Source organism: Lutzomyia longipalpis, chromosome 1, assembly GCF_024334085.1.
Source record: "Lutzomyia longipalpis isolate SR_M1_2022 chromosome 1, ASM2433408v1".
NCBI classification, from domain to species: Eukaryota; Metazoa; Arthropoda; class Insecta; order Diptera; family Psychodidae; genus Lutzomyia; species Lutzomyia longipalpis.
In genome coordinates, this window is record NC_074707.1 from 35644073 (window position 1) to 35670905 (window position 26833).

Consider the following 26833-nt stretch of genomic DNA (forward strand, 5'->3'; position numbering starts at 1 on the left):
ATCTTGAAATTTCTCTCAGAGAGCATTTCTCTTGAAAAAGTGATTTTTTCCAAAAAATAAAAGAAATAAAATCATATAATATCTTTTCTGAGAGCATTTCTCTTGAAAAAGTGATTTTTTTTCCAAAAAATAAAAGAAATAAAATCGTGTAATTTTTCCCTGAGAGCATTTCTCTTCAAAAAGTGATTTTTTTTCCAAAAAATAAAAGAAATAAAATCATGTAATTTCTCTCAGAGAGCATTTCTCTTGAAAAAGTGATTTTTTTCCAAAAAATAAAAGAAATAAAATCTTGTAATTTCTCTCAGAGAGCATTTCTCTTGAAAAAGTGATTTTTTACTAAAAAAAAAATAAAAGAAATAAAATCGTGTAATTTTTCCCTGAGAGCATTTCTCTTCAAAAAGTGATTTTTTTTCCAAAAAATAAAAGAAATAAAATCTTGTAATTTCTCTCTGAGAGCATTTCTATTGAAAAAGTGATTTTTTTTCCAAAAAATAAAAGAAATAAAATCATGTAATTTCTCTCAGAGAGCATTTCTCTTGAAAAAGTGATTTTTTTCCAAAAAATAAAAGAAATAAAATCTTGTAATTTCTCTCAGAGAGCATTTCTCTTGAAAAAGTGATTTTTTACTAAAAAAAAAATAAAAGAAATAAAATCGTGTAATTTTTCCCTGAGAGCATTTCTCTTCAAAAAGTGATTTTTTTTCCAAAAAATAAAAGAAATAAAATCTTGTAATTTCTCTCTGAGAGCATTTCTATTGAAAAAGTGATTTTTTTTCCAAAAAATAAAAGAAATAAAATCATGTAATTTCTCTCTGAGAGCATTTCTCTTGAAAAAGTGATTTTTTCCAAAAAATAAAAGAAATAAAATCATATAATATCTTTTCTGAGAGCATTTCTCTTGAAAAAGTGATTTTTTTCCAAAAAATAAAAGAAATAAAATCATGTAATTTCTCTCTGAGAGCATTTCTCTTCAAAAAGTGATTTTTTACTAAAAAAAAAATAAAAGAAATAAAATCGTGTAATTTTTCCCTGAGAGCATTTCTCTTCAAAAAGTGATTTTTTCCAAAAAATAAAAGAAATAAAATCATATAATATCTTTTCTGAGAGCATTTCTCTTGAAAAAGTGATTTTTTACTAAAAAAAAAAAATAAAAGAAATAAAATCGTGTAATTTTTCCCTGAGAGCATTTCTCTTCAAAAAGTGATTTTTTTTCCAAAAAATAAAAGAAATAAAATCATGTAATTTCTCTCAGAGAGCATTTCTCTTGAAAAAGTGATTTTTTACTAAAAAAAAAATAAAAGAAATAAAATCGTGTAATTTTTCCCTGAGAGCATTTCTCTTCAAAAAGTGATTTTTTTTCCAAAAAATAAAAGAAATAAAATCGTTTTATTTCTCTCTGAGAGCATTTCTATTGAAAAAGTGATTTTTTTTCCAAAAAATAAAAGAAATAAAATCATGTAATTTCTCTCTGAGAGCATTTCTCTTGAAAAAGTGATTTTTTCCAAAAAATAAAAGAAATAAAATCATGTAATTTCTCTCAGAGAGCATTTCTCTTGAAAAAGTGATTTTTTACTAAAAAAAAATAAAAGAAATAAAATCGTGTAATTTTTCCCTGAGAGCATTTCTCTTGAAAAAGTGATTTTTTTTCCAAAAAATAAAAGAAATAAAATCATGTAATTTCTCTCAGAGAGCATTTCTCTTGAAAAAGTGATTTTTTACTAAAAAAAAATAAAAGAAATAAAATCGTGTAATTTTTCCCTGAGAGCATTTCTCTTCAAAAAGTGATTTTTTTTCCAAAAAATAAAAGAAATAAAATCTTGTAATTTCTCTCTGAGAGCATTTCTATTGAAAAAGTGATTTTTTTTTCCAAAAAATAAAAGAAATAAAATCATGTAATTTCTCTCTGAGAGCATTTCTCTTGAAAAAGTGATTTTTTCCAAAAAATAAAAGAAATAAAATCATATAATATCTTTTCTGAGAGCATTTCTCTTGAAAAAGTGATTTTTTTCCAAAAAATAAAAGAAATAAAATCATGTAATTTCTCTCTGAGAGCATTTCTCTTCAAAAAGTGATTTTTTACTAAAAAAAAAAAATAAAAGAAATAAAATCGTGTAATTTTTCCCTGAGAGCATTTCTCTTCAAAAAGTGATTTTTTTTCCAAAAAATAAAAGAAATAAAATCATGTAATTTCTCTCTGAGAGCATTTCTCTTCAAAAAGTGATTTTTTCCAAAAAATAAGAGAAATAAAATCGTGTAATTTTTCTCTAAGAGCATTTCTCTTCAAAAAGTGATTTTTTCCAAAAAATAAAAGAAATAAAATCTTGTAATTTTTCTCTGAGAGCATTTCTCTTGAAAAAGTGATTTTTTCCAAAAAATAAAAGAAATAAAATCTTGTAATTTCTCTCAGAGAGCATTTCTCTTGAAAAAGTGATTTTTTACTAAAAAAAAAATAAAAGAAATAAAATCGTGTAATTTTTCCCTGAGAGCATTTCTCTTGAAAAAGTGATTTTTTCCAAAAAAATAAAAGAAATAAAATCGTGTAATTTCTCTTTGAGAGCATTTCTCTTGAAAAAGTGATTTTTTTTCCAAATAATAAAAAAGAAATAAAATCTTGTAATTTTTCTCTGAGAGCATTTCTCTTGAAAAAGTGATTTTTTCCAAAAAATAAAAGAAATAAAATCATATAATATCTTTTCTGAGAGCATTTCTCTTCAAAAAGTGATTTTTTACAAAAAAAAAATAAAAGAAATAAAATCATATAATTTCTCTCTGAGAGAATTTCTCTTCAAAAAGTGATTTTTTCCAAAAAAAAAAAAAGAAATAAAATCATGTAATTTCTCTCAGAGAGCATTTCTCTTGAAAAAGTGATTTTTTTCCAAAAAATAAAAGAAATAAAATCTTGTAATTTCTCTCAGAGAGCATTTCTCTTGAAAAAGTGATTTTTTTCCAAAAAATAAAAGAAATAAAATCATGTAATTTCTCTCTGAGAGCATTTCTCTTCATAAAGTGATTTTTTCCAAAAAAAAAAAAAAAAAGAAATAAAATCATGTAATTTCTCTCTGAGAGCATTTCTCTTCAAAAAGTGATTTTTTACTAAAAAAAAAATAAAAGAAATAAAATCGTGTAATTTTTCCCTGAGAGCATTTCTCTTCAAAAAGTGATTTTTTTTCCAAAAAATAAAAGAAATAAAATCATGTAATTTCTCTCTGAGAGCATTTCTCTTCAAAAAGTGATTTTTTCCAAAAAATAAGAGAAATAAAATCGTGTAATTTTTCTCTGAGAGCATTTCTCTTCAAAAAGTGATTTTTTCCAAAAAATAAAAGAAATAAAATCTTGTAATTTTTCTCTGAGAGCATTTCTCTTGAAAAAGTGATTTTTTCCAAAAAATAAAAGAAATAAAATCTTGTAATTTCTCTCAGAGAGCATTTCTCTTGAAAAAGTGATTTTTTACTAAAAAAAAAATAAAAGAAATAAAATCGTGTAATTTTTCCCTGAGAGCATTTCTCTTGAAAAAGTGATTTTTTCCAAAAAAATAAAAGAAATAAAATCGTGTAATTTCTCTTTGAGAGCATTTCTCTTGAAAAAGTGATTTTTTTTCCAAATAATAAAAAAGAAATAAAATCTTGTAATTTTTCTCTGAGAGCATTTCTCTTGAAAAAGTGATTTTTTCCAAAAAATAAAAGAAATAAAATCATATAATATCTTTTCTGAGAGCATTTCTCTTCAAAAAGTGATTTTTTACTAAAAAAAAAATAAAAGAAATAAAATCATATAATTTCTCTCTGAGAGAATTTCTCTTCAAAAAGTGATTTTTTCCAAAAAAAAAAGAAATAAAATCATGTAATTTCTCTCAGAGAGCATTTCTCTTGAAAAAGTGATTTTTTTCCAAAAAATAAAAGAAATAAAATCTTGTAATTTCTCTCAGAGAGCATTTCTCTTGAAAAAGTGATTTTTTTCCAAAAAATAAAAGAAATAAAATCTTGTAATTTCTCTCAGAGAGCATTTCTCTTGAAAAAGTGATTTTTTACTAAAAAAAAAATAAAAGAAATAAAATCTTGTAATTTTTCTCTGAGAGCATTTCTCTTGAAAAAGTGATTTTTTCCAAAAAATAAAAGAAATAAAATCATATAATATCTTTTCTGAGAGCATTTCTCTTGAAAAAAAGATTTTTTTTGTAAAAAATAATAGAAATAAAATCGTGTATTTTCTTTCTGAGAGTATCTTACTTAAAAAAGAGTTTTTTAAGGCCGTATGCACTTGAGAATACTTTTTTTTATTTTAAAATAATTTAAAAAAAGCAGTTTTAAGGAGATTTTTGAGAAATTTGTTGAAAATAATTAAAAGAATTGAGCTTTTTTGTGTTTTTTTTTAATTAAAATTCTTTATCTCAAATTTTCTATAAAAAAAATAAAAGTTACAGTTTTCGTACCTTCAAGAAAGTTTTAGGAAATTTAATTACCTTTAATTTAAGCCCAAATTTATAACAATCGGACTTGTAGAAGCGGAGATATTCATTATTTTGTAAAGTAGTATATACGATAAATACCATTTTTAGCTCTAATTTTTGAGCATTTAAACGAAATATCAAGTATTTAGGTAAATTTTACAGGAATGTTGTGTACGGGGGACTTTTAGAACTTAATTTCCACTAACTTTTGGAGAAGAGAGCACTAAGATATCTATCATAGTTCCTGAGATATTCAATAATATGTCCAAAAATTCCTAAAAACATGTTATCATTTAGAGGCTCCCGGAGTCTCAGAACCTCAATATTTTGTGAAAAGTTAAACGGTTTTGGAAAAGGCATTAGATTACCGAACTTTTGACGAGTGGTAGAGGTACGAGGGCGAAAAAAGTGTTTTGACGCTACACCCTAATGTAGGTATCTGTTTAAACTACGTCCTTCAATATAATGTAGTTCTTTAAAAGAATTTATGATGGAGAAGATTTTTAAGGCCATTGCATGAATCCCTAAAATTTTTATCATTTAAAAAATCAGTTAAAAAATTTTAAATTATAATAATTACATTTTTCTCTTTTCGCAATAATTTTATTTGTAAGTTTTTTTTACCCCTAATTTGTGACTGAAAAACAATTTTGCTTTCACTACGCCTCAGCAATTTCCAATTTAACTTACCTCAGATTATTATTTTACTCACGCTTTTTTTCAGCCGATACATACTTTTATAATGAGCTTTCCTACGTTTTACATCATAAATCTAGGAATTAGGTAGGTATATTTTGCTCTCTTTTATTCAAACTTGCACCAAAGCCACACCTCCGGATTGAACTTAATTTAAATCAGATCAACAAAATGATTATTAAACGAAATGTAAATGAATAAGAAGAAGACTCTGTGTTTCAAAGAAATGCTTTGATTGGCTGATACATTCGTACAACGCGTTTCCATTGGCTACTGATTACCTGGATCGCCTTAATGGTTCAGCATTAGGCGTGCAAGGTTAATTAGAACAGAGTATAGCTTCTTACGCTTCTTATGTTTGCAAATAAAATTATTTGAAATGAAAAAAATGTTAACATAATCCTCCATTATGATATTACAAAGAATAAAATAAGCTTCAATGAGAAAAATTCATTTGGCTATCTTGAAAAAGTTTGCTAAAAATACATTTTAGTATTTATTTTTTTTGCAGATCACAAACAAATTCAAACACATGCGCAAAATACAAAGAGGAAGAGGAAAACTGGGAAAATTTGTAATACCTCCACTTTTCATTTGGATTCCTTTTTTTTTGTAAAAAATTATCGTTTGTTATTAGCTTTATGATCATTTTGCTTTACTTACTTCCATTGAGCTAAAGGTGATTTCTTTGAACACAGGTGTGATAAAAAATTCCATTTCACTTTAGAAAATATCAGGGAATTTGGCGCACAGATCATTTTACTTAATAATAGTGTCTTTTTTGCGTTTTGACCGAATATTGTCCACACTGAAACTAAAGTGACAAACTGAACGATAAAATCCACGAGTCGTAGTGAATTTCAGCCACATCGTTGTAACTGCGGATAAATTAATGCGTTTTTAATCAATTTTAGAGCATCATTAGACAGAAAAAGAGATTTTTTTCCTACCCTAAATTCTTTTATTTTGTTAATTTCTTTTAAGACACATGTCTGTGAATCACTCGTGGAATGATTTTAATCCTCCAGTGTGAGTAATTTGTCCTTTTTAAGTAAGCTTGTCGAGCTGTGAGAGAGCTGCAAAAGGCCGTCCTATTTGTTCATTTTTGGTAAGATTTATGAGAGGAAATTCTTCCTGTATGATGGGAATTAATTGAGGAATCTAATGGACATCTTTTGCTCAACATCAGTTCGCTCCAGGGCCTTGCAGAAATCCTCAAAGGAGATCGTACCCTGTCCCATTTGATCAGCCTCCACGATTGTTCGCTCTGCAATGGAATTCAACTGATCCTGACTGATGTTGTCACCCACCATCATGTGCAGGATGCTGAGGAGCTCATCGCGAGAGATGGAATCATCATCATCCAGATCGTACATCTTAAATGCAAATCTCAGCTTCTCTGTGCGGCTGTTCAGCTTATTGCGCTTCCCACTGGACTTGGGGGGTCGGAAACGGGCCAGCACTGTCATGAATTGTCGGAAGTTCACCCGGTCATCGCTGCTCTCCACGAAGAAGGCGTGCACAATGCGATCACAGAGGGGATTTATTGCCAACTCTGGAATACGCAGGAAGTCATCTCGTGACAATGTTCCGCAATCGCTGCGATCCAGGGATGTGAATCGCGAGTAGAGGCGCTCAATCTGATTCGGTGTGACTGTGGGTGGAGGGAGAGAAGACAACCCTGTCATCTTTCAGAGCCTCTTTGGGATTACGTAAGCTTCCAGACACAAATGTCACGGCTTGACCTTGGCTCCCGGAGACAAAAGGACGTGACAGACATTTGTCTTGGAGGCTTCCTGCCCTCATTGCATGTGAGTCATCCCCGAATTCCCAAATATCTCAACCAAAAAACAATTCTAGATGGAAAAATAGAAGAGAACTTACATCCAGTTTCATCCTGAATTTGAGCAATTTCCTCCTCTCGCAGGAGTAGTGATGACTTATTGCCCATTTTTTATCTTCTGCACACCTCAAGAAAAGCCAGGAAACTCACAAAAAACGCACTTTGACCCTTTGTCGCGATTTTTTTGATTAAAAATATTGAAATTATTTTGACATGTTTTTTACATCGCAAAAGACAGCATTAGACTGTCCCCAATATGCCTGAATCTATTTTCAGTTAGTTTTTTTTTTAATTTTTCTTTCATATTGCAAATTAATCAAATTAAATTATAAATGAATTTAGAAGAGAAATTGAAAGAAATAATTTGTTTTACTAAAGAAAATTAAGAAAATTATTCTTTGACGAACTATGTGGGACATGAGAAAGTAATTTTCTCTGCAGACTTCTGCGGAAAATCGTCAGTGGGTGCTTTGATGGGATTAGAGTGAGTGAGTGAAATTATTAAATTCCACGAAAAGCTCCCCTTTCTCTGGGTCTCCTGTCTCCTCCTGTGGCATCTTTTTGGTGAAGTGAAACTCCTGCAAGGCAATTCACGATGGCATCGCGAGAAGCAACGCACGCTGGAAGCTGGTACACGGATTCAGGTTTGTGGTACATCCCTCAAAAGTTCGCCCCTCCAAATCAGCTGTTCTTTGTTTCCATTACCAAAATTTATTTCCGCGAACGTAGTCTGCGCCCCTAAAAACAAAATTTCCCTTTGCAAAGTAAAATGGAGAATTCAGAAAGAAAACCCTCTGAGGATTTCCAGGATATTATGGATATTGATTGTGAAGAAAATAATCGGGAAGAGAATAGGAAAGTCCTGGAAAAGTTGTTCGGTATCCTGGATCAGGTCAAAGAGGAGCTCCAGGAAGCCTCCATTGATGCTGAAATTAAGATGGATCTGAATATCAAACTGAAGTTGGAATATGAGGAAACGGATGAGGAAGAGAAAAAGCCCAATTGGGATAAAATCTGGAAGATCATGCAGAACTTCCGGAATAGGGCACAGCATATCAGAGCCACCGAGTCGAAAATCAATCGTCTGGAGATGTCTTTAAGCTCTGAAGACCCCAAAGAAGAAGCTATTGATGAAATGGCGAAAGTTCAGGATGAAATTGAAAAACTTCACGAGAAATTTTTAAAGCCATGAATTCTCAAAGAAATCTGGGAGAGAGCGAGGACAAGGAGGATGAGAATGAAGTTCCAAGATGCTGAAATTTTTGCGATTACTGTACCTGGAAAATTAATTGTTTTAAAGATATTTAATTAAAAAAAAATGATTTAAAAAAAATTTCCTGACCAGGAAAACATTGATGGCTCTCCAGGAAGGTACACTACACACCATTAATCCACCCACTTTGCCGGAATTCTTCTTCAAGCAATATTTTCACACGAAAAACTCGTCTTGTGCAAATAAAATATTTTTCTCTTCAGTCAGCGCGATGTCATCTAAATTATCATTAATTATTCTCCTCTTCACCGACCAATTCTCGTTCTGTGGCCATCACATGAGCGTGGTGCGATGATCCTTAATTATCTTGCTCATTCTACTTTTGCAGAAAGCGAACTGAACCGGCAGCTGGATGGATGGTTAGCTAAGGCAGAGCTCAGCTATGGCCCTGCACGTGCCATCATTGCACCGTAAGTTGGTGGAACTCCATCCGGGAATGAGGAAGAGAATAAAGAAAAAATGTTTTGGGGATCTTTGTAGGCATGCTGGGTACACGTATTGCGGGGAATGTGCTGCATTTGCCTATCGGCAGGTGAGCCCAGCCGTTGTGAAGCGGGTCTTCATTCTCGGGCCATCGCACTATGTTCGCATTAAAGGCTGTGCCTTAACGTCTTGCACCACGTACAAGACACCTTTCTATGATCTCATTGTGGACAGAGCAGGTAAAGATAAGCGTCAGGAAAATCCTTTCTTTTCAAAAATTAACATAAAAATAAATTTCCTGGCTCCAGTGAATGAGGAATTGCAGGAATCGCAGCAATTCCAATGGATGGATCTGAAGACGGATGAGGATGAGCACAGTATAGAGATGCACCTGCCGTATGTGGCCAAAGTGATGGAGGACTTTAAGAATCAATTCACTATTGTGCCAATTCTCGTGGGTTCCCTCACGCCGGCCTGTGAGGCAACTTATGGGGAGATTCTGGCACCCTATCTGGCTGATCCGCAGAATCTCTTTGTGATCTCATCGGATTTCTGCCACTGGGGCCAGCGTTTCCGCTACACCTACTACGAACGCAGCTGCGGGCAGATCTACAAGTCAATCGAGAAGCTCGATAAGAATGGCATGGAGCTCATTGAGAACCTCAACCCACCGGCCTTTACGGAATATCTCAAGAAGTACAATAACACCATATGCGGCAGGCATCCCATTGGGGTGCTCCTGCAGGCGGTGGCGCATCTCAAGAGTAGAGGCTACAGCATGAGCTTTAAATTCCTCAAGTACGCCCAGAGTAGTCAGTGCAAAAGTATGTCGGATTCCAGTGTGAGCTATGCTTCCGGATCATTGATCTTTGAATAGAAATTTTTGTGCTGAATTTTTGCAACAAAAAAATAAATTGAAGCATCTCCCCCCGCCCCTCATTAGCGCACTAAAAGATACCACAAGCGAATAAATTTCATCGTAAATTTTAAGTCTCTAATTATAAGGATTTTTCCTTCTTTTCAAAGACTTTTTCATCCCTTCTCATGCCATAGAAGCAATGCATGAGAATGCATAATGTCCTTTTAAAATGAAAACTTTGCACCATTAGATTGTAAATTGATTTTACAATTACAAAAAAAAAAGAATTAGTTTTGGGTTTTATCTTTTCTTTTTTGTATGATACAAAAATTCATTTTATCTATGAATAAAGATTTTAAACAAGAAATTCCTTTGAGTCGTTTTTTTTTGCAGCTTCTGGAACAAGAAGGAAGCTGCAGAAGTCAGGAAAATTAATTAAATTTTTTGTACAATTACTAGAAGCGATTTGAGAGCTTCCTAGAGATCACAAACACCCCCTCCTGTAATGATAAATTCCGCAGATTCTATGGCAACTTGTGGGGAATGCATGTAGGACATCATCCTGACCACATCGCCACTGCTTGTTGTTCTGTCCGTCCGGGAAAGCTTCAATCTTGTACTCACGAGATTCGACCACGATAGTCCAAGACTAGGGATGATTTCACTCTCCCCCGGCTTTGGGATTGAAGTTGCTTCGTTAACGCACAAAACAGCAAAGTTGTGCTGCTTGGCCAGACTGTTGAGGCACGTAGCGAGGCAACGCATATTCCTGGAACGTTGGATTTTATCCGCTTCATGCCGGAAGATTCCCATTGAGTCCACAATCACAAGTCCAATTTGTTGCTTCTGCAGGAATTCGGGGAATTTATGTTGGACACAGTGAAGCAACCCACAAACTTCCATGTTGCGCTGGATAAAAATGTTACCCATGTAGTTTATCCTCAAGTTTGGATACCGATCCTGAAGAACAAACCAATGAGGCAAAACATTTTGTAAGCCAAACTTCCAGGATTCTTACCTGAAATGTTCGGATGATGCTCATGAGACGATCACTGGGAATATTTCCACCACGAGTCGTAAAGTACACAACCCCCTTGCCGGTACCCCCTCGATCCGGAGGCAATTGTGCTGTAACAGCAAGCTGCATGCAAATCTGAGATTTTCCCGTGCCGGATTCCCCGTAAATCTCTGTAATTCCATTGCATGAAAGTCCTCCGTCTAGCAGTTGATCCAATGCCTGGCATCCAAAGGTAATGGAAGTCCACTTAAAGGGCTTCTCCCCCATAACGTCCTCTAATCTTCTAGGATTTACAGAAACAGCTGAATTCGATGAACCAGGAAGATTGAGCTGATTGCCGGCAAATGACATTCCCAAACTTCCCAAAAAAATTTTGGCGGGAATATTCTCTACGCGTAATTTTGTATTTTTCTACGCGAATTTTCAAGTAACGAATCATGTTCCAAAACCTTTTTTATTTTATTGATTTTATCACAAAAACTGATATTTTGCACAATAAAATTACTAAATTACTTTTCACAGAGCGTCCTGTACCATTGCTTGCTCTCCAGGCACCTCGTATTGACACAGTGGGGGCAGCGGGAGAGGAATTTGGGGGCGACTTTGGGTCCTTTCTTCAGGTGCTGCGCCACAATGTCCGTTAGGGCTTCAATGAAAATCGGATGATCATTGGGAGCTGCTGCACGACCAATTCGTTCAATCTTTAGCTCCTCTGCCAATTCGTGGCAGTATTCAATGTCCAGCTCATGGAGTGTCTCAATGTGCTCATTCACGAAGGCAATGGGAATGAGGATGAAGTTCTTCTTGCCTTGCTTGGAGTACGCTTTGAGGGCGGCATCGGTGAAGGGTTCAAGCCACGGCAGAGGTCCCACCTTGGATTGCCACACGAGAACATGGGGATTGCAGAAGTTGAGCTCCTGCATTACAGCATGAACTGTGGCTCCCACCTCTGAGGGGTAGGAATCCCCACGATTGACCGCCTTGAGGGGAAGGGAATGTGCTGAGAACATGAGGATAACATCCCTTTGTCGCTCTGGGGGAAACTTGGCAATTTCCTCGCGAATACGTTCGGCAAAAGTCTTCGCCAGGAGTGGATGTGTCGGCCAGCGATCAATGACACTCCAGGAGATCCCTTTGGGTGCTTCGTGCTTGCGGTAGTGATCAAAAATTGCATTGAAACTCGATCCTGATGTAGCACAGCTGTACTGGGGATACTGCGAAAAGATAACAACGCGCTCAGGACGATCAGCTTCAATCCTAGCCAAGGCTTCTGCAGTGGTGGGTGTAACATAGCGGAAGGCAACATAGTGCCGATGTGGTGCACTTTCGGGTGCCACCTTATCCAGCTGTTTGCACAGAAGCTCCCCTTGACGATTGGTCCACTTCAAAATGGGAGATCCACCCCCAATCTCCTGATACTTCTTCTGTACCTCTTCAGTGCGCCTCTGGGCAATCCACGGGCCCAGTTTACTCTGCACCGGCAACTGAATCATATCCCGGTCCGTCATAATGCCCAAGAGGTAGTCGTGCACCTGCTGAGTATTCTGTGGACCTCCCATGTTTAGCATGAGAATTGCTGTCTTTGCTTTTTGCTGATTCACATTGGTCGTTGTAAGGAAACGAACCTTTTCCGGTCCCCATCGCCCTGAAATTGCAAGACAATCTCATGAAAATGCCCAAATCATTACCCTCTAGCAATTTGCTCACCAAGTGGGTGGAAAATCTTTGGGAATTTTGTGAAATTCATCATTTTCCGGCAATTACTTTCACCCCACTTTCACAAAAGTAATGTTGGAATTTATTTTTTACGCGATAAAGTGGCTAAAGTGCAATTTATTACACATTTTTATACACACGTGTAGAAAATAAATGAAATGTCATGAGAAGGATCAAAGCAAAGAGACTTTCTGAAGACTAGGAATTGAATTTAGAAATTGAAGTTTTCAATTTAAAGTTTTTTAAAAATGAAGATTTTCAACATTTTAGTACTTCCAATTTTAGTACTTGTAATTTTAGCACTAACATAACTTTCATGATTATCCCATTTATCAACAAGACAATTTCCAAGACAAAGAGAAGAAAAATTGCGAAACACGTTAGTACTAAAATTCGTGTACTAAACTTTTAGTACTAAAATGTTAAAAGTTTTCTTATTGTTAAAAAACTTCACAAATTTGAAATCGGTCAAGCAGTCTAGCTAATATATGTCCGTAAACCAATGATTTCCTATTAGTACTCTACCTGCAGTGTTAGCCAACGAGTTCAGAGCCCGGTACCTTAGCTCTGGAGTAATTTACAGAAGTCAGCCAATCCATCATTAACTTTGTCATAAAGACATTTTGTAGACGCCGTTAGCGCCTCCTCCTCCTCCTCTCCAGGCCTGCCTGTCAGACTTTACGGCTTTTTCTAAGTAGTCTCAAAAATTTTATTCCAATTTAAGGATTTGTGAAGAAATTCTCGTAGAATGGAGTGCGACGAGTGCGAAAATGTTGAGGATGTAATGGAGACTGGTGAGGCAATACGTGAGACAACAATCTTCGATATTCCCGTGCAGGATATAATGGTGGATCGTATTGCCAAGTTCCTGCGCTGGGAGGATTTAGTGAATCTCCGGTGCTGCTCCAGGAGTGCCCAGGAATTAGCTGACAGGCTGTTTGAGGGGTTGTCAAAGCTGCAAATAATCCATTACACCGGCTGCTTGAAAGGCCCCTTCCCATTCATCTTCCGCACATGCAGAAAACTCCGCAAGATTTACCTGTCGAACTTAGCGTGGCTCACAAATGAGCTTCTCGTGGAGCTTTTGTGCAATAATCCAAATTTGGAATTTTTTCACATTAGTCTGTGCCCCAAAATCACAGCTACTGGACTCCTTCCGCTTGCCACGCACAACAAGAAGTTACTCTTCCTGTTCATGCCACACATGAACTTTGACGATGAATTCCTGAATTTGTTCAATCAGCACAACCACCAGCTGCTGCGTGTTGATTTTGCCTGGAACAAGAAGATCACCGGACCCTGTTTGCAGACCTTCTTTGAGAATCAACCCAACTTAACAAAGATACGCCTGACCTACGTGAAAGCGGACATCTCCACTTGCCTCCAGACTATTGCTAAAGTTTGCCGGAAACTCTATTACATGGACATCAGTCACTGCGTTGTGGATGTTGATGATCATGTGATACTGCAAGTTTTCTTGAGATCTCAACTCTGTGGTTAGAAGGGGAGTAAATATCTTCCTTTTTTTATTCCTTTGCAGGGGAATCGCTGACAATTGTCCAGATATCCGCACCATGTTCACCAATATGAATGTCCACTGTGAGACAAAAAAGTATCTCCGCAACAGAGGCATTGACACCGGAGTCCTCGATGGGTGCAAGGAGTTGTGCTGCGAAAGTGAAGAGCATCGTCGAAGGAGATGGGAAAGAGAAGCTCAGGAATTCCGGGAGTTTCGTAGCAGGCGGAAGGACTTCTTTCCAGTCCGTGATATTAGGGAGATACGTGAACTTCGTGAAGCACGGCGGCGACAAAGGGAGAACCGGGAGGTCAGGGAATCACATTAATTCTGCTTCTTTGAGAAAAAAAAAGGATTAAATCACGAACTGGAATATAATTGGATAATCACATTAATTTAATTTAATTATGATGATAAAAATTGTATGATAAGTGCAAGGATAAGAACAAAATTCCTGTACCTTCCTCTATTATTTAATCTATCAAGGTGAATAAAATTTAAAATTGTATTTATAAAGTGCTCTATCATATAAATTAATAAAAATTCAATATAGTGATTCAATCTTAAAGTTTTTTATTTAATTTAGCAGCAAAAAGATTTTTTTTAATCTACTAAAACGTCCTGAAAGCTGGATTAAAATTTTAATAATTACTTTCGCTTTTACTCATTTGTTTTAGTTTTTTTGTGTTCTTTTTTTTATTTTTTTTTATGGTCTTTTTGCTATTGGTTTTATTTAAATCAACAAAGTTTTTCTCTTTATTCATTCTTTATTAAATTCTTAAATTTTAATCAAAAACTTTAAGAATTTATTAGATCAAAAAACAATTTTTAAATTATTTTTTATTTGCAACTTTATGTATTTTGTTTAAAATTTCATAAATTATTTTTTTAGTTTAGTATTCTTTAATTTATTTTATTATTTTTTTTTAACTTTTTCGTATTTTTCAGTAAATTATTTTTATTTTTAATAAGGAAAAGAGAAAACATTTCTTTTAATTTTTTTATTTCATTAATTTCATTATTTTTATTATTTCAATTAACTTCATGTTTCGCCAAGATCTTTTTAACAAAAAGATTTTTTTTTAATTTTCGAATTGAAAAATTTTCTTTCATAATTTTTATTAAAATTCTTAAAGATTTTTCTAAAATCCCTAATTTTTTAAATCTTATAAAATAATTTGAAAATAAAAAACATTATTTAATTTAATTACACTAAACAAAAAACTCGCGTAGAAAACTCAACGTGTATAAATACCTACCCCATGATTTTTTACCTCCGCTGACCAGCCGCATTGATTTTCACAATATCTGGGAATTTTCTCCCTTATCTCACATAAAAAGCATTTTCTCCCATTCTCTCTGCATTCTGTTGCTGAAAGTGCATCAAAATGACGACATACAAAGCCTTGCGGGCACTCCTGGCACCGGGTAAGTCACTCTTTTTGGGGATTTTCCACACAACACCCGCCCGCTGCTTGAGGTTATCCAGAAGATTCCTCTGTCGGCGAGCAAAACAGCAACATTTCTTACATAATTCCGGCTGATTGTGGCCTGGGGCGCTCCAGAATGTTTTCCAAGGAGTGAAGGATTGATGGTTTTGCATGAATTTGGTTGATTTTTTCAGCCTTCCGGGATGCTACGAAAAGAACGTGGATTTCTGGGACGTCTCAGCGTTTCTCCGGCATTATTTATTGTCAAACAAGGGGGTATGCGGCTGAGAAGAAGGTTTTCCAGCGTGTAAAGCCACACTGCAATGTCGGGACAATTGGGCATGTTGATCATGGCAAGACAACCCTCACGGCGGCAATCACGAAAGTTCTCGCGGATCGGGATTTGGCTGAATCACGAAAGTACACAGACATTGATAATGCTCCGGAAGAGAAGGCACGTGGAATTACCATCAATGTAGCTCACATTGAGTATCAAACGGAGACGCGTCACTATGGGCACACTGATTGTCCTGGACATGCGGATTACATTAAGAATATGATCACAGGAACAGCTCAGATGGATGGAGCGATTCTCGTTGTAGCTGCTACGGATGGTGTGATGCCCCAGACGCGTGAACATCTCCTCCTTGCCAAGCAAATTGGCATCAACTACATTGTGGTGTTTATCAACAAAGTCGATGCTGCTGATCAGGAAATGGTTGAACTGGTTGAGATGGAGATTCGTGAGTTGATGACAGAGATGGGATTCGACGGGGATAACGTGCCAGTTGTTAAGGGCAGTGCTTTGGCAGCTCTTGAGGGGAAGGATGCTGAAATTGGAGCTAAACCCGTGCTGCAGCTTCTCGATGAAGTGGACAAATACATCCCTACGCCTCAGCGTGATCTCGATAAGCCCTTCCTGCTGCCCGTTGAGAATGTCTACAGTATCCCTGGGCGAGGAACCGTCGTGACGGGACGTCTCGAGAGAGGGACACTCAAGAAGGGAGCTGAATGCGAATTTGTGGGCTACAACAAAGTTTTCAAGTCCACCGTAACGGGCGTTGAGATGTTCCATCAGATTCTCGAGGAGGCACATGCTGGTGATCAGCTTGGGGCCCTTGTGCGTGGAGTCAAGAGGGATGATGTCAAACGTGGCATGGTGATGGCTAAACCTGGATCTGTTAAAGGGTAAGTAAAGATCCTTTTGCACGACCACCACTGTGCCCTTCCGGAAAGAATTTCCTTTAAATCAAGAATAAATTCTTCCTGAAAATCAGGTACGATCAGTTCGAGAGTCAGGTGTACATCCTCAATAAGGAGGAAGGTGGCCGACAGAAGCCCTTCACTAACTTCATCCAGCTCCAAATGTTCTCCCGGACGTGGGATTGCGCCGCACAGGTGACCATTCCCGGCAAGGACATGGTGATGCCCGGTGAAGACGCCAAGCTCATTATGCGCCTCATCCGACCCATGGTGCTGGAGCAGGGACAACGCTTCACCCTCCGTGATGGTTCCCTCACACTCGGCACCGGCGTCGTGACGAAAGTTCTTCCCGTGCTGACGGACGATGAGCGTCATGCCCTTGTTGAGGGCAAGAAGGCACGCGAGAAGAAAGCCAAGGCCGAGAGTACGGGCAAATAGAGCCCCCGCAGCGTTAGAAAGCTAGAAAAAGCCACACTCTGAATTCACGGAAATGTATTTTGTTTTTAAGGAAGAAACTAAATAAAAAAAGCCAATTAGAGATTACAATTCTTTCTCTCTCTCACTGCTCTCCTCAAACATTTCCATCCAGTTTAAGAAACAAAAAAAAATCGCGCAAAGGTTATTTATCTGGCCTAATAAGAATTCTAACAAATTGAAAAAAAAAAGAAAATACAACAAATTTAATTAATTCACAAATGTATTTCTTTTTATTTTCTCTCATGAATTTCAATCTTTCGCACAATTATGTTTAAACAAAAATGAAAAGTAGAAAGAAAAAAATTAACCCCTTCCCCCCGAGAGCCAGATAAATTAACCTCGCAGGACGTAAAACTGCTGCTATGCTGAATCCCGTATTTTCTCTTATTTTTTTTTCTTTCCAAATGTTCTATTCTTAATTTCTCTTTTATTTTATTTTCTTTGAGTAAATTATGTATGTAATTAGCTGTGAATCGTCGTCCAGTTTCCCGCGTTGTGGTGGGGATGAAGATCGCGACGAAACAGAGAAGAAAAAATAAACGAAGATGGTGCTCTACAGGTCTTCATCGTCCTCGGGCAGAGCCGTAGCCTGTGCCTCCTGCAGATCCTTCTCAATCTGAATCTGCCACGCCTTATCCATCTTCACCTCAGGCGGCAGAAGGGCTGGCATCGCCACAAACTCCAAATTCGGATCACCAACAAGTTTCCGGGCGAGCCAAAGGAAGGGCTTCTCGAAGTTGTAGTTCGACTTGGCTGAGATGTCGTAGTACTACACGGAGGAAGAAAAGAAAATTTCAGAGAAAGTTCTTTAAATAAAAATGCATTTTTTGCATTATTCTTTCAATAGAAAATCGATTTGGTTGCTTTGCAAAAAAAAAAATCTTCTCGCCCACACATGAATTGATTAGCCCCCCTCTTCTCTCACCCAATGCGCAGTTTTGATTTTTTTCCTTGCTTGTGGAACCACAATTTGCAATCAACTCTCTTGGGGATTTGGAACACACAAGGAAGGCATATCAATTGCAGAAAAATATTGGAAAATTCTTAATTATTTGAATGAGATAAAAAGAATTTTTGAAGGACGAAAATTTTATATTTTTTAAAAAAGTTATTGTAATAAGATATTTTTGAAAAAGAAAAATCCCTTTAAATGTCCTTAATTTTGTATAAAGATCAGAAAAGGCGGAAAAAATCATAAAATATAAAGAAGAATTTAATTAAAAAGAAATTATTAAAGAACTTAATCAAAACAAATATAAAAATCTGCCTTCTTTTAACACATAAAAGATCATTATTTGACACCTCATGAGATTAAATGACAGCTATTATTTTACGTGTTACCCGGCTGGCCAACATTGTATAATTTTACAAAGGAATTTTTTCAAGAAAACTTACCAAATAACTTCAAAAAATCGTTTTAAAAAAGAATCATGAAGAAAATTTAGCAAAATAATTTAGCTTCGAGGAATTAAAAAATTAAAAAAAAAAAGATCAACAGAAAGGAAATATAATCTAAAACTTAAGTTTAGAAGAACTAAAATCCGGACTTAATTTTAGTTCCGGAATTATTAAGCTTTTCTGGACTTTTATTCATTAATACTTTCATCATTTAACCTCAAAACTTTAATCTTGATTTTCTCTCAACAGAAAATGTTTTTCCAAGTTTTTTTTTCGGCGAACTTGAAGTAATTGATCTTTCTTATATAAAGATGTCGAATTTATCACGAAATATTAAGTAGATTTTAATTCTGTGGCGTTTGAAAAAAGTCGTATTGGCCACTTTGTCCAGCAAAATCCTCCAGGGTTAAGAGATTTTGTGATTTTGGCTTCTGCAGTTTATTTACTTTTAGCTTGATATTAATCACATTTTTCGAAATTTTCCGTAAAACGATCTTTGACCAGCCGGGTAAAAATCTCCTACATACCGTATTTATTACACGTTGTGTAATAAAATAGAGTATTTTACTGGTTCTTTACAAATTTATTTATTCACGTAAAGAATTTAACTAAAGTATCCAAAAGAATCTTCTAGAAATTTCTTGTTTTTCAATCAAACAAATTATTTATCTGTTTCTGATGGGATATCGATTTCAACTCAAAAGACATTGTTTATAGCAGAATTATAAAAGCATTTAGAATTTTGCTTAGCCAATCAATACTATCTTCTTTCTAAAATATCGTTCCATCTTCTTATTAATTCAAATCTTCAAGAATTTTCCATTTTGTTACGAATTGAAGCCTTTCATGGCGTTAGGAAAGGAAAAACAAATGAAAGCGAAAAGGCAAAAGTTCAAATATTTCCCTTTGATAATGCACACACAATAATGCTTATCTATATAATAAAGAAAGGTCTCTCTAAAATTTCGTTCCTGTTCATCTATGCATTTCCACACCGTTGGTCCGATCGTGATGAAATTTGGTACAGAGACTACTGATACCAGGCGGTTTTTACCAACGGCATTCATTTTCCCCCCAGAGCCCCCCTTCACATAGCCCCCATATAAAATTCATGCTTTTTTGACTACTTTTTGAAATTGGCGCGGTAAAAATTTAGTTCCAAAAGCCACCACTACTATTTTTTGGTACATTTTGTATAAGAGGAAAAGAGACAGTGCACGTCACTGATACTGTCTCCCTCCCACATTCAGTTTTTCGCAGTTTTCTCGCGTTTTCCGCCGAATTTCCCAGCGGAAGTGCGTTTTTTGTGACCAGGAAGCGACGCCGCGTCGTTTGGTACCCCTGGTTCAAAACTCTCAAAATCCGCGCCAGAAAAAGTCGTGCAAATTCCCCAAAAAAATCCGGCGAGTTGCGCCACCAAATTTTTACTGAACGTACTTTGGCCCCTTCTGAGCCACCCGCCAACTTTTGGAGGCCCAAAAATGAGTTTTTCCATGGAAATTTAATTTTTTAAAATTTTTCCGCACAACTACAAACAAACGTCACGCACACTATCACACCTACACAAAATGCCAGAGTGAGAGGAAAGTATTTTTCTCATGCCATCTCGTCAAAATAAAATTTCCCACAGAAGCACTGAAAAAGTGTACTTGAGAGCCCTTTTTGAATGACGAACGTACGAAGACGAAGGAGGCATGCAAAATTTGGATGTACTACAAAATGAAATCTGGGGGCGTCGCTGTGTGACTCACCTGGAGGTTCTTCTTCCTGTGGAAAACAATGCTCTTGGCTTTGACTTTGCGATCCTTGATGTCGACTTTGTTGCCACAGAGCACGATGGGGATGTTCTCGCAGACGCGCACCAAGTCTCGGTGCCAGTTTGGAACGTTCTTGTAGGTGACGCGGGATGTCACATCGAACATGATGATAGCGCACTGACCTTGGATGTAGTAGCCATCACGTAGCCCGCCGAATTTCTCCTGACCAGCCGTATCCCACACATTGAAGCGGATAGCGCCGCGGTTTGTGTGAAAGACGAGGGGGTGCACCTCCACGCCGAGGGTGGCCACGTACCGCTTCTCGAACTCACCCGTCATGTGCCGCTTCACGAAGGTGGTCTTTCCGGTACCGCCATCGCCAACCAGGACGCATTTGAAAGTCGGTATATCCGCATCAGTTGACATCCTCGCGCTTTCTTCTCTTTTTATTCTTTTACCTCAGGTGATCTCTTAGTTTCTTTTCTCAAGAAATCTGCACAAAACACAAAAAAATGGGGGAGATGCTTTGTTTTAGTCACTAAATTCTTACACAAGCGCCTCCTTGGCACCCCACCAGACACACTGGGCACTTCCGAAGGATACTGAGGATGGGTTTTATGATGAAAAATGCAGGACTGCGGGTGGAAATGCAGAGAAATTCGCAGAAATGCGCGGTGATGGTGCTTGCAAATGAAATTCTAGCGCCAACTGCAGGCTGTCAACGGGCGTCCATGACTCAAACATTTCGCCATGCACCCACAAAACACCTCACCAATGCCTTTTCCACGCACATCCACTGCATTTTCACACACTCCCCATCTAGCTGGATACCCCCAGTAGGTCCCCACAGTATCCACGGAAGGTGATTTAGGGGAAAATTACCTGAATTTGCGGGGCAAAGTTGAATTGTAAAACACGAGGACCGGGCACGTCAAATAACACTGGGGTGTCACAGCGTGCAAATTAGTGTTGCCAACATGAGAATGTCGTTTATTTCAAAATGAACATGAAACATGTCGACAAATTCGGCAGATAAATCGGCAGATTGTCTCTTATTCCCCTATTTTTTGCTTATAATTGCCCTCGATTTACACTTTAATCGCAATTTATTTGTAAATAATTGCAAAATCTCATAGAATTAAGGGAAAAAAGTCAATTTTAGCTAAAAATTAGTTTAAAAATTAAAAGTACAAAAATATTGTTTCATTCTCTCAACGATTAATGAAATATAATTCGATGAAGCAACATTGAAACATTTTTCGATGTTTTCCTATTCATACGGAGAACTCTTCATGCGTGTGGGTGTGTTTCAGTGTGTGAATGAGCATGTTTCATGTGTTTCACAGTGGCAAAAGGATTGTGTTTTTGTACGCAGGCGCTGTGCTTGTTGCAGAAGAAAATAAAATATCGATTTTCATGGAGTAGTTTTGGTGTGTGGTATCTGAAATTTTCTCACTTGTGGAAAATAGAGCTGGGTGCTGTGAGAAAAGTGTTGAGTTTGTGCGAAAGGTCGGCACCATCCGCAGAGGCCATCAGAGTCAAATGGATATCTAGTAACAGATCGCCCTGCCCCAAAACACACTTCCACACGAAAATCTTCTCCGTTCTTAACTAACCAAGAGAACCTCCACGAGCTGAGAGTGTGCCGTTTGAGCTTCTTGTTCCGTGTTCCGAGGATACCGTAGTGAAATCACGACAGAAGGCAGCTTGAGCAGTGAATCATGACGAAGGATAGATTAGCAGCACTTGTCGCGGTATGTAATTTCTCTCTCTTTTTGTGTGACTTCCCATCGTCACCCACAAACGACAACCTTCCTTTTTTCTGCCCCTACGCGAGTGCCACAGCCGGAAATGGGAGCGAAACTTCACCTCCAGCTCTTCTCCACAGTGTTGTCCACTCCCTGACCTCAAAAACATTTTCCCGGAGTGATTTTGTGTACCTTCCGGGCATCTGCCGCTACCGCTGTGTGAGTCATTCGGGAGCGCTGTGGATTTTCTCCACTAACTTGCCCCACCCGTTCGTGTACTTTCCAGCCATCCACCCACACGCAAATCACACACACCGCGCGCGATTCACGTCTTAATTGTCCCGCTCGTCTAGACTCTGCGTCTCTCCTTCGATCGTGGCACCCCCCCCCCCCCCTTCGCATGCCACCTTCGTGAGCCCACTCCTCCACCCACTTCTCTTTGGGGGTGGGTAGGCGCCCACACCACCCCCACGCAAAACCCAAAGGAAATTCACGGATGGGCATTTCAATGGGCCATTTTCGGAGATGACCATCAATCAAAGTTCTGGACCATTTCCCAAACCTTTCTGACCTCACAAACCATCCACTTCCCACCCCTCCCGCCCACCAACCAATTTGTCCCTTCTCCACCTTTATATTTCACCCCGTGCTGCCTTTTTATCACTTCCGGCATTAAAAATTGTCCGTTTGAATGAATTTTTAAAAAGAAATCTACGGATTTGGGATTTTCTTTTAATCCTCCATGCGTGGGGTAAATTGTACGCGTACCTACTCAGTGAATGTGACTTTTCCTTGTTTTTATTTGAATGTTTTTATAATTGGGTAGAAAAGTAGAAGGGGTCTCTCGGGATGCACAAGGGGAGGGGTCGTTTTTGCAAATAATGGGTCTTATTCAGCGACCAAGAAACCCTTGAAATCTTTAAATTTTGTACTGAAATTTCAAGATTTCAAGCGAATTTCAAGGGTTTCTTGGTCGCTGAATAAGGCCCAATACTCGATAAATTATGAGGTGATCTTTATCTTTTCAACAAATCCTTAAATTTTCATTAAAATAAATTTACCTTTGAATTAGAGTAAAATAAGATTAAAATTTTTGTAAAGTGTACATGATAGGGGTGTGTCAAAGGGTTAATTTGCCCTCATGAGGTGAAAACAATGGGATAAGAATTTTCTTTAAAATATTTCCTGCCAAAAGATTCATGCGAAAAGCAAGGATTTAGTTGCCTGTTGCCTGTTTGTAAAAGTTTTATTGAAGTTGGCCCCAATTCATCAAGTATCATACCTACATAATAAAGTAAATGTTATGCAAACTATTTTGAATCTCAATGTGGACAGTGAGAGAGAGAGAGAAAGATTAAATATTTAATTACCGCTCTATTGATAATATTTTGCTGTGGGAGTATTGTTTACTGAGGAAACGAAAAAGGGATTGGAAAGCTTGAGAACAGTTCAAAATTTTTGATTGAGCTGCTATTGACTCAAACCTACGACTTTTTGATTAGAGTGGGAGAGTGCTAACCAATTGCAACACGAAAAGGAATAGGAGGGAAATAAAAAGGATTTAATTAATGTATTAATATTGTTTTCTTTTAATATATTAAAAAAAAATCTAAAATCTATAAAAATCTTTTTATTCCTCACATTATATTTTTCTCGATATTTCTGACCTGAAGAAGGAGGTGTTATATACCTCCAAAACGTCAAATAAAAGAGAGATAATAACATTTCATTTTTTTAACTCCGCCCACTATCCAATTCCATATTATTCATTTTTGACAGTTTTGATATTATCTAAGAAATTTTCTTCTAACTTTTCTATTCCTAATCAGTTTTTAATGCCAAAAAGACTAAATTTTAGACGTTGGGATCGATTTTATTAAAATATTTTCTTTTGTCTTACAATTCATTAGTTGTAAGATTTTTGGTACCTATTCTATGAAAAATCTTATAAGATCTGACAGTTTGGTTTTTTTTTCTTCAATCTAATTAAAAAAAACTTTCAAGGTTCTTTAAAGATTTTTCCGACCTTTCCAACTGTTTTCTAGACAAGAAGTTCTTTGTTTTTCTTCTATAGAATAACAAGAAAATGAGTTAAAAGTATCAACTGTCAAAACCTTAACAAAACTTTAAAATTGTAAGAAAAGGAAAGGAAATATTTTCGACAGAATCGACCCCATTATCCTTCTGTTTTAACGTTAACCCTTAATAATAAACTTTAATGTAAAAATACGAAAAGAACACATGAAATTCTCTCAACGTTCACAAACATAAATCAATCACAATAAAACTTTATTCTGAATAAATTTTTAAAGCCGATTTCTAGAAATCGTCCCATTGGCAATTTTATTTAAAAACTACCACAAAAAACTTTTTTTTTTCAATTCATCAATCAATTAAAATTCGTATTCCAATGCAATGAAAAAAAGAAAGATATATACCTAGCAATTTATTTGTAGGTACGCAAATGCTTCACCAAATTTTGGAAATGACGAATTTAATAAAATTGTCTTATTGTCTCATGTTCCAATTATTAATGCAATTTTATCCATGTTGTTTTTAATAATTTTCATATCTTGTCTACACTTCAGCATAAATTGCTGTTGCTTCCCCCTAAAAAAAGAACCGTAATTGGAGCTTTACTTCTGGGTGCTGACTGAGTGGGTGGGTACACCGAAAAAAAAAGTGAAGAAAAAATGAAAACACAAATTAAATATTTTTCTCATTTCACTCGAGGGAAAATATTGCAGTTTTTCTTTTCAATTAGGATACTTCTTTTTTTAGTCCTTGCAACTAGTTGGTATCTATCTCACATAAATTGCAATCTCATTAGAACCATTAGAACCGTATTTATAAAAGTAATTAGTGGTCTTTTTTGATCCTTAATAACTTTCTATAACATCCGTTTGTTCTCTATTTTTCCCCTCGACTGTTAATGGAATACGAATTTTCATAATGATTGCTATTACAAACTTTTTTCAACTCTGTTGCTTTTTATGCTGAAGTTGTATAATTTAATATTCAATATTTCCTCATCTACCGCATAAAGTTCTAGATTTAGTTTCGAGATAGCTGCAGCTGCAGCAGCATGGGAAACCTCCTATGTCTTTTTTTTACCATACAAACAATATATAGTTTCCCGTGAATTGGCAGGGTCGCTATTTAAACTCGTGCGAATTACATTTGATGTGTGTGGGCGGGTTTTTCCTGCTGCTTCTTTTCATTCAAAACTATTTAAAATGCAGTAAATCGCCCATCTGTTATGTACACACATACACACCCTATAAATGGAAGGGTGTTAAACTACAAAACATATATAGCATATTGAAAAATCTGTTGCGCTTCTTTTTACCGTGAGCCGTGTGTGGGTCACGCGCACAAAAGTTAATATACTAAAATGTGCAACTTGCACCGAGAACATTCAACAAATATCCTTCCTGAATCTTATTTTATAACCATCTATCTTCGTCTTGTGTCATTTCCCCGGCTCGTGCCCTCATGCCATCGACTATATGTGCTTTTTGTATAATAGTGGTGGAATGCACAGTGAAAAGGTGGAAATGGAGCGAAAGAGAGAAATTTTCTCAATTGAATTAGTTTCGGAAGGTTTTTCTTGTGCCAAAAAAGATTGAAAGTCATTTAAGGTGGCTAAAATGTAGCAACACTTTGTCATTTAGCACGTGTTGAATGTAGCACTAGATGTCGCCATTGGGTTGGCCCTCTAGTGTGGTAATTTGTATTTGATATTGCGCCATCTTGTGGCTGTTTGTTTCGCAAATTAAAACATCAAACAAACTTTTTTTTACATAAAGAAACAATTTTGAGGACAAGTCTTTTGCACTCAAACAATATTCTCCAGTTCAGGTGGAATGAGTCAATGTTTTGATGATGAATTTTTGAGTGAAAAGTTCATTTGTGAGATTCCACAATAAATCCCCTGCGAGGCATTCATTTCAATTCACCTGTGATAATTGCTTTTTGTTGGGTGTAAGAGGCACAAGAACTGAAAAAAAATAAAAAGAATAATACTACCAAATAACCCCGTGACTCACATTTGGTGATAAATTATATCGCAAACCTCATACTCTTCACACTTCAAGGCCGATATGAGCGACGCAAACTCGAGAGCGCGCATCATTCAGGGCATAGTCATGACACATTTGGAGGGCATACCTCTCTTCGTCTCACTTGGACGTGCTAACCCCCGAATTTGGTGATCCCTGTTCCGGTTCTTTCTGACTGAGAGATGGGGGTGGGTGGCAAACACATATACATACACATGGTGAAGATGGTGGATTAGCTCTCTCTGGATGGTGCGAGGGATGAAAAGAAAAAGAATAAATAAAATCTTTTTCGGTATAATGTGAGGGAGGAAATTCGTGGAAATTTTCAATGTGTACTGCCACAACACGAATTTCAATGAATGAACGATAAAAGTGCACTGACCCTTGGGGGTATAAAGAGCCATGGAAACTGCCTGTATTCCCACAACTGAAATATTTCTCCTACCACATATAGTAGTGACATAAAAGACAAATAAAAGTAGTAGAGAAAATGATGTTGTAAATGAGAAGGAATGGAGAGGCGGAAAAAATTTTTCATTGAGAATCTCTCATAGAATACGCTTGGATGGATGACTCACAGTGTGTGTGTGTTGATTTTCCCTCAATTGTCCGAATGAAAGACATTTTGAAATGCAATGCAGATTATTGCTAAAGGAGTCACACATAGTTGTGGCTTTCTGTACAACATTGTGAGGCATTGAAATTGATTGAAAATGCTCGAATGCGCTTGGAAGTTAAACTTTGAAATATCATTTAGATTTAGCAATAGAAAAGTTTTTTATTTATGTGCTTGAGGTTTTTTCTACACAGATATTTTGGATTTTCTTGTTGTGAAACAAATATTATGTAATTTATTAGAACATTATTAGGAAAAGACAATTAGTGGGATGAGTAAGATAAGATGAGTAAGGCTAGGCGAGAATCTAATCTTCTAGAAATGAAGTCTATTCACTTTAATTGGAGTTATGA

General features: G+C 36.4%; 9 protein-coding genes across 14 annotated transcripts in view; 4 read left to right on the plus strand and 5 right to left on the minus strand.

The window, feature by feature from the left end:
- LOC129786985 (NADP-dependent malic enzyme) overlaps positions 1 to 6020 on the minus strand; it is a 54930-nt gene extending 48910 nt beyond the window's left edge. Inside the window, exon 1 of the mRNA XM_055822255.1 lies at positions 5806 to 6020. Within this exon, the coding sequence (XP_055678230.1) occupies positions 5806 to 5900 (95 nt within the window). The 5' untranslated portion in view covers positions 5901 to 6020. The remainder of the gene's footprint in view (positions 1 to 5805) is intronic.
- Positions 6021 to 6080: 60 nt separating this feature from the next.
- On the minus strand, positions 6081 to 7235 carry LOC129786992 (calcineurin B homologous protein 1). The gene is made up of 2 exons (XM_055822268.1): positions 7027 to 7235; positions 6081 to 6796 (listed from the first exon to the last, which is right to left on the minus strand). The coding sequence occupies exons 1-2, from the start codon at positions 7091 to 7093 to the stop codon at positions 6291 to 6293; spliced, it is 573 nt and encodes a 190-aa protein (XP_055678243.1). The 5' UTR covers positions 7094 to 7235; the 3' UTR covers positions 6081 to 6290.
- Positions 7236 to 7427: 192 nt separating this feature from the next.
- Positions 7428 to 9907, plus strand: LOC129786998 (protein MEMO1). Of its 2 annotated transcripts, XM_055822273.1 has the most exons (4): positions 7428 to 7629; positions 8587 to 8668; positions 8739 to 8920; positions 8990 to 9907. In XM_055822273.1, exons 1-4 carry the CDS (start codon positions 7581 to 7583, stop codon positions 9556 to 9558), a joined length of 882 nt encoding a protein of 293 aa, XP_055678248.1. In that variant the 5' UTR covers positions 7428 to 7580; the 3' UTR covers positions 9559 to 9907. The 2 variants fall into 2 exon arrangements, with proteins under 2 accessions (XP_055678248.1, XP_055678247.1); XM_055822272.1 differs by having other exon boundaries at positions 7433 to 7629; positions 8739 to 9907.
- LOC129786999 (DNA repair protein XRCC3) lies at positions 9832 to 10947 on the minus strand. Its single transcript, XM_055822274.1, has 2 exons — positions 10559 to 10947; positions 9832 to 10500 (listed from the first exon to the last, which is right to left on the minus strand). The coding sequence occupies exons 1-2, from the start codon at positions 10907 to 10909 to the stop codon at positions 10018 to 10020; spliced, it is 834 nt and encodes a 277-aa protein (XP_055678249.1). The 5' UTR covers positions 10910 to 10947; the 3' UTR covers positions 9832 to 10017.
- Positions 10948 to 10993: 46 nt separating this feature from the next.
- On the minus strand, positions 10994 to 12374 carry LOC129786996 (ferrochelatase, mitochondrial). Its single transcript, XM_055822269.1, has 2 exons — positions 12266 to 12374; positions 10994 to 12203 (listed from the first exon to the last, which is right to left on the minus strand). Exons 1-2 carry the CDS (start codon positions 12306 to 12308, stop codon positions 11068 to 11070), a joined length of 1179 nt encoding a protein of 392 aa, XP_055678244.1. The 5' UTR covers positions 12309 to 12374; the 3' UTR covers positions 10994 to 11067.
- Positions 12375 to 12400: 26 nt separating this feature from the next.
- On the plus strand, positions 12401 to 14351 carry LOC129786997 (F-box/LRR-repeat protein 15-like). The gene is made up of 2 exons (XM_055822271.1): positions 12401 to 13741; positions 13815 to 14351. Exons 1-2 carry the CDS (start codon positions 13023 to 13025, stop codon positions 14116 to 14118), a joined length of 1023 nt encoding a protein of 340 aa, XP_055678246.1. The 5' UTR covers positions 12401 to 13022; the 3' UTR covers positions 14119 to 14351.
- Positions 14352 to 15022: 671 nt separating this feature from the next.
- Positions 15023 to 16963, plus strand: LOC129787000 (elongation factor Tu). Its single transcript, XM_055822275.1, has 3 exons — positions 15023 to 15218; positions 15415 to 16408; positions 16498 to 16963. Exons 1-3 carry the CDS (start codon positions 15179 to 15181, stop codon positions 16859 to 16861), a joined length of 1398 nt encoding a protein of 465 aa, XP_055678250.1. The 5' UTR covers positions 15023 to 15178; the 3' UTR covers positions 16862 to 16963.
- On the minus strand, positions 16899 to 21065 carry LOC129787001 (GTP-binding nuclear protein Ran). Its single transcript, XM_055822276.1, has 3 exons — positions 20938 to 21065; positions 20050 to 20548; positions 16899 to 17669 (listed from the first exon to the last, which is right to left on the minus strand). Exons 2-3 carry the CDS (start codon positions 20479 to 20481, stop codon positions 17454 to 17456), a joined length of 648 nt encoding a protein of 215 aa, XP_055678251.1. The 5' UTR covers positions 20482 to 20548; positions 20938 to 21065; the 3' UTR covers positions 16899 to 17453.
- Positions 21066 to 21371: 306 nt separating this feature from the next.
- The window catches only part of LOC129787003 (syntaxin-1A), a 31056-nt gene continuing 25594 nt past the window's right edge, over positions 21372 to 26833 (plus strand). For 4 of the 5 annotated variants that reach the window (XR_008750178.1, XM_055822279.1, XM_055822280.1 and 1 more), the window contains exon 1: positions 21387 to 21809. Coding sequence is in view for 3 of the 5 variants with exons in the window: in XM_055822279.1 (XP_055678254.1) it covers positions 21777 to 21809 (33 nt within the window). In the remaining 2 variants the exon portion in view is untranslated. Of the gene's footprint in view, positions 21810 to 26833 lie in introns of all 5 variants that reach the window. The other variant, XR_008750179.1, reaches the window with a different exon arrangement.

Bases quoted from the DNA above. Each gene is read 5' to 3' on its own strand.
- LOC129786997 (XM_055822271.1), top strand. From the start codon at position 13,023: ATGGAGTGCGACGAGTGCGAAAATGTTGAGGATGTAATGGAGACTGGT. The intron at 13,742-13,814 runs GCAAGTTTTCTT...ATTCCTTTGCAG, and splicing joins GTTGATGATCATGTGATACT to GGGAATCGCTGACAATTGTC.
- LOC129787000 (XM_055822275.1), top strand. From the start codon at position 15,179: ATGACGACATACAAAGCCTTGCGGGCACTCCTGGCACCGG. The intron at 15,219-15,414 runs GTAAGTCACTCT...TGATTTTTTCAG, and splicing joins GCGGGCACTCCTGGCACCGG to CCTTCCGGGATGCTACGAAA. The intron at 16,409-16,497 runs GTAAGTAAAGAT...CCTGAAAATCAG, and splicing joins AAACCTGGATCTGTTAAAGG to GTACGATCAGTTCGAGAGTC.
- LOC129786992 (XM_055822268.1), bottom strand. From the start codon at position 7,093: ATGGGCAATAAGTCATCACTACTCCTGCGAGAGGAGGAAATTGCTCAA. The intron at 6,797-7,026 runs GTAAGTTCTCTT...CTCCACCCACAG, and splicing joins AATTCAGGATGAAACTGGAT to TCACACCGAATCAGATTGAG.
- LOC129786996 (XM_055822269.1), bottom strand. From the start codon at position 12,308: ATGATGAATTTCACAAAATTCCCAAAGATTTTCCACCCACTTG. The intron at 12,204-12,265 runs GTGAGCAAATTG...TTGCAATTTCAG, and splicing joins AAAGATTTTCCACCCACTTG to GGCGATGGGGACCGGAAAAG.
- LOC129786998 (XM_055822272.1), top strand. From the start codon at position 7,581: ATGGCATCGCGAGAAGCAACGCACGCTGGAAGCTGGTACACGGATTCA. The intron at 7,630-8,586 runs GTTTGTGGTACA...CTACTTTTGCAG, and splicing joins AAGCTGGTACACGGATTCAG to AAAGCGAACTGAACCGGCAG. The intron at 8,669-8,738 runs GTAAGTTGGTGG...GGATCTTTGTAG, and splicing joins GCACGTGCCATCATTGCACC to GCATGCTGGGTACACGTATT.
- LOC129786999 (XM_055822274.1), bottom strand. From the start codon at position 10,909: ATGTCATTTGCCGGCAATCAGCTCAATCTTCCTGGTTCATCGAATTCA. The intron at 10,501-10,558 runs GTAAGAATCCTG...TTTGTTCTTCAG, and splicing joins GCATCATCCGAACATTTCAG to GATCGGTATCCAAACTTGAG.
- LOC129787001 (XM_055822276.1), bottom strand. From the start codon at position 20,481: ATGTCAACTGATGCGGATATACCGACTTTCAAATGCGTCCTGGTTGGC. The intron at 17,670-20,049 runs GTGAGTCACACA...TCCTCCGTGTAG, and splicing joins ACAGGAAGAAGAACCTCCAG to TACTACGACATCTCAGCCAA.